The 9,467-nt window shown below is 35.7% G+C and overlaps 1 protein-coding gene across 1 annotated transcript; it reads left to right on the top strand.

Moving 5' to 3' along the window:
• The first annotated feature begins 7,636 nt into the window (after positions 1–7,636).
• Positions 7,637–8,563, top strand: LOC113424045 (olfactory receptor 5V1-like). Its single transcript, XM_087945181.1, has one exon. The coding sequence runs from the start codon at positions 7,637–7,639 to the stop codon at positions 8,561–8,563; it is 927 nt and encodes a 308-aa protein (XP_087801307.1).
• Positions 8,564–9,467: the final 904 nt, after the last annotated feature.

Raw genomic sequence — 9,467 nt, 5'->3', positions numbered from 1 at the left:
TCTTAAGTTCTCATACCAATGAAACTCAATTATAATATATTGCTTCTTTGAGGTGTGAAGAGACTGGTGTCTAATAGCATCCCATGTTAGCATTCTTTATTTCTCAAATTCTAAGAAGCATTGTGAGGATGATCCATGCTTACCACAACCTGAAATGCTAAAAACACTGAAAATATTGGCTAGTCTCCAGGAGAGTTGATGGGGAAATCCACAATGCTCTTGTCAATTTCACCTTACTTCTTTTTCTAGGCGACAAGGAAATTTTAAGTGTTTCCCTTAAAGTGCCTAAAACTCGGGAACAAGAAAGAATTGCTTGCTTAAATAGGAGGATGGAGCAACAGGACCACAAATCAAACCACAGCTTCTCTGTTAATTAAGCTATGGTACAGTTGGACCTTAATTGTGATCAAAAAGTGCTGACAATGCTTGAATCCAGACATTCCAAGCTGTTTGCAAAAGTCTAGTGTAGAAATCTAGTGTGAATATGCTGAAAGAGAGACACACACAGAGATAAATAATGATAGCAACTGTAAATAAAATTATAGGTTTTAAAAATAAAAATGATGAATGAAGTTATTTTACATATACCAGAGCAAATATCCACTCTACATATGCATTTGTACCAGAGCAAATATCATAAGTTCTTTGGTTGTGTTTATTTTTAAGTAAAATTGTCAGCTAAACTGTAATTGTTTTCTAGGTTTTAGGAAATTTAATACTCTCTTTCCAACAGTGGACCAACTATAATATATCTAGGGAGCTTACAGATAGAGTATATAACTCTGGTAACATTTTTCTTTTCCTAATTTTCAGTTATTGTGTATTTTTGAATTGGGATAGTCCATTTAGCTCTCATACATAATAATTTATGAATTCATTTATACCTTTCTTGAAGTAATCTAATTTAACAACCATTGCCTACTCTGAGATATATCACTGAATATTATTTCTGTGTCATGTCCTGTGGAATTCAATGTCCTAACTGACAACTTAAATAAGAACATCAATGCATGTTCAATCTATAAATGGGATAATAATCTCACTAAATAAAAATAAAAAGTAGACAAATCTAAGCATTGATGGAAACCAGATTGATATTCAATACAAATAAATATAAACTTTTTATTTACATAGAATACAAGTATTAGAAATTATTCACAGAATTATCTATCTGAGCAACTTGCACATTATGTTTAATATATTGTATGAAATTATATTTCTGATAAATTGCAATTAAGATAGTTATTTTGGTAATGGGTTGTTTTATTCTCTCCATTTTCATCTATGATGTGGTTATTAAAAAGTAATTAATGGACCTCAATACAGAATTAAAATGATTCTTTTTTCAGTTTTATATGAACGGATCATGATTACACATGAGAAATCTTAGAATAGATTTATATAATTTTATAATTCTGTGATTAGGATAAAAGCTTTATCCAAAGAAAAATAACCGCTAATCAGCAACAAGTTAAACCAAACATTTAGTCCATAGATTCATATATTATTTAAGAACTGATAAATTAAACATGTAGTGTTCATCTAAAAGGCCAGAGAAAACAATAAACTAAGATCAACCTTGTTTCTTTTCCTCTCAAAAGGCCAATAAGAAATTGCAGTTTATTTGAAACAGTACCTTTCATTTAAGCATCCAGAGCTATAAAGAAAATGAGGTGGGGCTTCCTTGGGATCCTATATTTCTGATTAAAGAAACACAAAGACCATGATTATCAAGCCTTGGACATCACCTCAGGGAAATAATTCTTTAAGGGCATGCACACGCATGCACACACGCACACAAACACACAAACAAGACTCTTCTTTTGGGTGTTAATAAAGATTCTTTATCCCAAAACATGCAAGAAAGGAAAAGCTTTGAAGAAAAATATTGACATTAGAAATAGCAGAAAGTAGAGCTGTTATTACTCTTTTGGGAATAGAGATTAGGCTCAAAGCAATTTCAACATCATTTACTTCATGAAAGAAAACTAGGTACAATTGGTATGTCTCTATATACTTTGAAGTACCCACACACACAAGTGTGTGTGCGTGTGCACACCCATACACAAAGAGATAGATCTTTGACAGAGACTGAGGATTTGGGAGGCCTGAATCAATTCTTTCATATTAATTATAGTTTTCCACATTGCAAATTCAGGATATGGGCAGAAACTTATTTCTGGCAATCTGGAAGTTTTCTAGACTAAAACACTAAAATGCATTGCCTTTCTATATCAGTTTGCCTTTCTGTATATATTTTCAATATAATTGAAAAAGTGGGCAGGGTCTTGTGTCTGTTAACTTGCCCATCTGTGTTTTGGATGGACTGATATCCTTCCTGGTTGATTAAGGCTGCCTGGGAGGTCACATGTGGTTGAGTCCAAATAGTTAACTGCTTGCAAGAAAAAATGATAATGCCTACTTAAAAGAAGTGGCAGTGTATCTTCTTTTCAAGAAGCCATCCTTGGACCATCATGTTAGACAAATTTTATCCAGTCTGTTGGGGAGAGTTGGTTGAGAGGTTGGTTTGCACACAGTTTCAGGGACCTTGGATTAAACAGGATAAATCAATTCTTTTCAGACTGGATTCTGGCGGGGGTAAAGCACTGATACAGCATTGATTGCATTTGCTGATTACTTTCTGAGGTCGCAGGATATTGGTGGTGCAACTGTCCTCTGCAACTTTTAGTATCATTGACCATAGCATCCAACTCCAGGAATTAGGAATGGGCAGCACGGTTTTGTGGTGGTTCTTCTCCTTTCTCTGTAGCCAGTTTCAGGCAATGTTGGTAGACAAAGAGAGTCCTTCCTTATATTGGTGACAGAAGCTGGCATGTATGCAGGTTGTAGTCAAATAAGTCAAGATGGCAGCCATGAAGGGTGTACTAAGTTCCACATATTCTTTTTTAGCCAATTTCAATGCACATAAAACTGAATGGGGGTTTAGTTGCACTAGCTACTATCTTCATTTTTCCCCCACCATATTCTATGGAGACCCTGGAAAGAAAGAAAATTGTGATGGTTAGAAGTGCCTTGCATCTGACTTTTAAGTTAAGATATATAAAACAACGTCGGGCTGGAAGGCTTTGAATGATGAATCTTACTATATAAATAGAGACATAATATCTAGAAGAGGGCAGCAAATGATGAAAAAAAATGGTTTTGGAAAATATATCATAGCTTCTCAGTTTGTTTAAACTTAACCCAAAGCCTAACTGATCTCCTAAAAACATCAGATACATTTCCCTGTTTATGTCCATCATGTTTACCTAAGCTAAACAAACTAAGTACCCTGTCTGACAGAGTTGAAAGCATAGAATCATTCATGCACTCAATAGAAGAATGCTTACTAACACGTTTTGAAATGGTCTGCACAATACCATGCAGGCTACTGCATTTTGCACCAACTGCAGCTTCCAGGTGCTCTTCAAGGGCAGCCCCATGTAGAGTGCATTGCAATAATCAAGACAGGAAGTGACTAGGGCAGGAGTGACTGTGAGTAGGGACCGTTAGTCCAGGAAAGGGTGTAACTGGTGCAAAACCCACAGTTGCGCAAAAGCCATCTTGGCCATGACCACCACCTGCTCTTCGAGCAGGAGTTGTGAGTCCAGGAAAACCCCTAGATTACACACAGAGTCTGTTTGAGGTAGTGCTACCCCATCCAAAGGTGGCAATTCTCCTTGAGCCAACGAATCCCAAACCCAGAGCCACTCAGTCTTGCAGGGGTTAAGTTTTAACCCATTGCTCCCCATCCAGCCCCTAATAGCCTCAAGGCATTGTGAAAGGGAGGACACAGCAACACTTAACTCACCATGGCTGAGACATACAGCCGAGTATCATCAGTATATTGGTAATACCTCAATCCATGGTGATGGATGATCTCACCCAGTGGCTTCATATAAATGTTGAACAGGAGCTGAGAGAATACTGAGCCCTACAGAACCCTGTAAAGCAGTGGGTAAAGGCTGGATCTCTCCCCTCCTATCAACACTGACTGAGAGCTGCCGCAGAGGAAGGAAGTGAACCAAGAACCACTCCCATTCCCCGAAGCCACCCCAGGAGAATCCCATGGTCAATGGTATCAAAAGCCATTAGCTAATATAATAATAATAGCTAATCTGTTAGTGCAAATTCAATTGAACTTATTCAGTTCAATTTATCCAGTGTTGCTTGATTCAGTGTTTCAGTTCTGAGTAGAACGGAAATCAAATGATCATCTCAATTTCTCAGAAGAAGAGAATATGTAGTTATTAATTAAACAGGTTCAGCATTGTTGCTCTTGTTAACAATATGATTTCCATTATATTAAATCCTTCTGGTCTTTATTCTCAGGAACAAGGATATCAAAAAGCCCTACAAAATATTATAAGGAAGAAATTATTATGCTGCAAGACAGAATTTCTTGGGAGATACTAAGAAAACTGAATAGTCTCACAAATGCACGGATTACAAGAAGAGGACTTGATTGTCTATTGAGGTTCTCAATCATCCAGGTCATAGTAGTCCCAAAGGTGCCTTTGGACTTTATTGAAGAAAGGAAAGCCAGTTGCCTTTTGAAAATCAACTTTGGGACAAGGGACTTCAAATCAGTAAAATGGTGGTCTTTATTCAGTCTCTATATGTGTCTGTAAAGCAAACATTACTTTATTTTGTATTCTATTTTCCCTCAACTATCAAGATTGTAAGGGCCCCTAGACTCCATGGTCAATCAGAATAGAGATGGAAGAAAGAGACCATGGAAGTCTTCTACTCCATCCCCCTGCTCAAGCAGGAGATCTATACCATTCCAAGCAAGTGATTGTCCAGTCTCTTCTTAAAAATTTCCAGCGATGAAGCACTCACAACTTCTGAAAGCTGTTCTACTAGTTAATTATCTTTACTGTTAGGAAGTTTATCCTTAATTCCAGGTTGCTTCCCTCCTTGATTAGTTTCCATCGATTGTTTCTTACATTGCCTTCTGGTGTTTTGGAAAATGAGTTGACCTCCTTTTCTTTGTGACTGCTCCTCAAATACTGGAATACTGCTATCATGTCTGCCCTAGTCCATCTTTTCTCTAGACTAGCCAAACCCAAATCCTACAACCATTCTTCATATGTTTTAGTCTCCAGGCCTTTGATCATCTTAGTTACTCTTCTCTGCACTTTTTTTTCAAAGTGTCAACATTTTTTTTTGTAACGTGATGACAAAAACTGGATGCAATATTTCAGACATGGCCTTTATAAAGTGGTACTACTTCAAGTGATTTGAGTTCTATATTTTTGTTTATACAATCAAACATTTTGGGTTTTTGGCTGCTGCTACACAATGCTGATTCATATTTAAATGATTGTCCACTAGGACTCCAAAGTCCCTCTCACAGTTATTGCTTTTGATCCAGGTATTACCTAGTCTGTACTTGCACATTGGGGATATTTTGCCCAGGTTTAAAACCTTGATTTTATCCACATTAAATATCATGTTGTTGGATAGGGGCCATTGTTCAACTCGGTCAAGATCTTTTTGGATTCTGAGCTTGTCTTAGCTATTCCTGCCAGCTTAATGTCATCTGCAAATTTGATGAGTTCTCCTATTCTCTCATCTGCTTATGAAGATATTGAAAAGTACTGGGCCTAAGATAGAACCTTGTGGTACCTCACTGCTTCCTTCCTTCCAAGTAGATGTTGAACTATTAATTACTACTTGTTGAGAATGGTTTGTCAGCCAGTTACAAATCCATCTGGTGGTGATGCTGTCTATCCCACATTTTTCTAGCTTACCCAAGAAGTAGATTGTGGTCTACTTTGTTGAATGCCTTGCTGAAGTCTAAAATATACTATGTCCACAGGATTTAGCTGGTGTATTAATTTAGTCACTTTGTTGAAGAATGAAACAATATTTGCTTGGCATGATCTGTTTTTAATATAGTCATTCTGGCTACTAGATATAACTTTATTTGTTTCTAAATGTTTACAGATATGCGTTTTGATTATATTTTCCAGTATCTTCCCAGATATTGATGTTAGGCTGCTTGGTCTGTTTTTTCTCCTTCGTTGAAAATGGGAATCACATCAGCTCTTTTTCAATACTCAGGTAATTTCCCGTTGATCTGGATTTTTTAAATATATAGTACAATGAACCCTATTGTAACTCCGTAACTCTCTTCAAAACTCTGGGATGTAATCCATTAGATCCTAGTTATATTCATTAAGATCAGACAGGTGTTTTCTAATCATTTTTTTGCTTAATGATATAATGCATATTTTTAAAAATACAGTTTCTAATTGAGATTATTCATGTCTTAATTTACTAAAACACATAGAAACTCTCTGCGCAATTTATTATGGTACTGTTGATTAGCTAAAAACCTTACAATACATCTGGGAGTAATTCCATACTTCCTGTTTAGGAACTCTTAGGGTAGCAATTCAGAACTACCTTCTGTCAGGTTTAAAAATTAAATACAGAAGAGCATGAAGCAGTTGGGAGGAAGAACAATACCTTCTTTTGCAGGTAACAATGAGATCATTTTAGGGGTAGATAAGCATATTTCTATAACCCAAACTGCAAGCTCATATTGTAGGAATAGTTTAGTTCACATAATAAAACTCCCTTCAGTGTAATGTAAACAAATCAGGAATTATTTAAAACTTAAATGAATTTGTAATATAATATAATTTGAGTTTGTTGTACCTATAATGTGATTGAGATTGCTCAAAGTTGAATCAAATTCAGGGCAGCTATTAAATAAAATCAAGTGCCTATAAATCACTTCAAAGAAGTTAAAAAATGATTTGGTACTTCTACTTTGTATCCCCTCATACATTTGGGACAATACTAAGCATATTTTTACTTTGCAAATTGAAAACAAAACAAAGAAAAAACCAAGAATCTTAAACATCACCTAGTGTCTTGCTCTGAAGAGGAAATCAGCCATGCCAACAAGACTCCTACCCAAAAAATGGAAGTAGTCAGAAATTGGTAAACTTTACAATTTTTAGTCTACTTTTTAAACTTTTTGATTTTTTTTTACTTCTAAAAGACAGAGGGAGGAAGGGAGGAAAGAAAGAAAGAAAGAAAGAAAGAAAGAAAGAAAGAAAGAAAGAAAGAAAGAAAGGAAGGAAGGAAGGAAGGAAGGAAGGAAGGAAGGAAGGAAGGAAGGAAGGAAGGAAGGAAGGAAGGAAGAAAGAAAGAAAGAAAGAAGAAAAACACTGATAAAATACCTCCATGTTGTTTTCAAGGAAATTTCATGGTTATGACTGAGAAGTTAAAGAAATCAAGTTTATCTTAAAATCAAATGGATAGATCCAGAATTCAGCATGTAAAGTATAGGTGACATGTCACTGTCTTTAAACAACAGTAGACATGAACTCCGTAACAACAAAATTCCAAACTATGCAAATTAGTGTACTAGTCACTGAGACGTTACATAAATCTTAAAGAGATATTTTTATTTTCACTTGTTTGAAATCCACATAAATATATTTGGCTGGAAAAGAATCTAGATACTGAAAGGCATAGGTCCTGGATTTGATACATGATGGATTTTGTTTGTGGCTTCATTAAAATGTTTACAATTTGCATAGAATTTACTTTGTTTTTTTCCCCCCTTTAAGCTACTTCACAACCACAACAAGGAGTAACTTATTTGGGATGAGACATGAAAATACAGAACCAAACTATTCTTTCAGAGTTCATCATCCTTGGCTTTCAAAACCTCCAGGAACTGCAATACTTGCTCTTCAGTGTATTTCTGACTATCTATTTATTCACAATGCTGTGGAATACTTCCATTATCACTATAGCAATTTTGGATCAGAATCTCAGAACCCCCATGTATTTTTTTCTGGGGAACCTGTCTTTCCTTGACATCTGTTACACCAGCACCACAATTCCACAGATGCTGAATCTTATCCTCAAAGACAGAAATAGCATTTCTTACACAGCCTGTGTTCTCCAATTGTACTTTTTCTTCTCCTTTGTAGGGACAGAATGCCTTCTTCTGGCAGTAATGGCTTTGGATCGCTATGTTGCTATTTGCAATCCTTTGCACTACTCATTATTTATGAGAAGATGGGTCTGCTTCCAACTAGCTATAGCTTGCTGGATTGGAGGTTTTCTTAACTCTGCAATACATACTTATTTTGCCTTTCAGTTACCTTTTTGTGGAGATAATTTCCTAGAGGCATTCTACTGTGATATTCCTCCACTGCTAAAGTTATCATGTGGAGACATCTCTCTCAACCAAAAGCTCTTGCTATCTATTGGTTTACTCATAGCATGGACACCACTTTTTTGCATCCTTCTCTCATATGCATCCATCATCTCCACAGTCCTGAAGATGCATTCTGCAGAAGGAAGACAAAAAGCTTTTTCCACCTGCTCCTCTCATCTTACAGTGGTTCTACTTTATTATGGCAGTTGCATTTTCACCTATTTGAGACCTGTTTCTTCCCAGTCTTCTGTTAATACCAAGTTGATCCCACTAATGTACAGCATCTTGACTCCATTACTAAACCCTGTTATATATACTTTGCGTAACAAGGATGTAAAGAATGCTTGGAGAAGTATAATGGGAAAGATTTAAATATTGTAACATTCAGGAAGAAGCATATAGGAAAAAAAGGGTTCCCCTTTTTTCAGACAATGTGGTCTTAAGCTGGGAAGGGCTTATAGGTATTTTAAAGATGATAATACGAGCTCATTGTATTATAATGATTGCATTATAAAATTGCATGGAATTTCTTATGTACTTATGTATTTTTAATGAAGTTAATAAATGGTCCACAGTACACTGATACAAGGTAAAATAGAAATAGATAAATTATAGTTGCTTAAGTAGACTGGCTTTTATTGTTGATGTTTTGTTTTGAAATTATACTTGGTAGATTTTAATCTGCTTTAAATTGCTAAAGCAGAGTTTACAGCTATTTGAACTATTTGTTCCATGAAAAAAAAAAAGAGAGAAAATGTACTACAAGGAGATAAAATATATTCACTCCCTTGAGTGACCCTTGTCTCGTGCTAATGACCTGGATATATAACATGAACTTGCCATTTTCTTTTTTCTAGCATTTGGCAAGCTCCCATTCTAAGATTCTTCTATGAAAGTGCTAACAACTCCTCACTATTTTTTCAGACTCAGATAAAGTCAGATAGATTTGCTACCTAACACCTTACTGTATTAGGTATCTAACTTTCAAGGTAAGGTTGATGTATACCTAATAAAAAGGTAACCATTAATTTCAGATAATCACTTCTCTGAAATAAATGTAAATCAGTGACTCAAGCAGTGTCAGTTATTAATGCTGGCAAAATGCATTAAAAAGAAAGTTCCGTAAAATTGGGTCCCCTAGTAGGTGAAGACCTAACCTTTTTAAGAAGGCAATAACGATGGGAATGAGGAAGGAAGAAAGAGGGAAAAGAGGACAACCAGCACTAAAGTAAATTATAGCAGTGAGAGTGAGCTTGAGAACAGAAAGGTTTTCCTA

Source organism: Notechis scutatus, chromosome Z (assembly GCF_049901735.1).
Source record: "Notechis scutatus isolate UNSWTSFEM ecotype Mainland chromosome Z, rNotScu1.2, whole genome shotgun sequence".
Classification (NCBI taxonomy): Eukaryota; Metazoa; Chordata; class Lepidosauria; order Squamata; family Elapidae; genus Notechis; species Notechis scutatus.
This window is presented reverse-complemented; position numbering and strand designations above follow the sequence as displayed.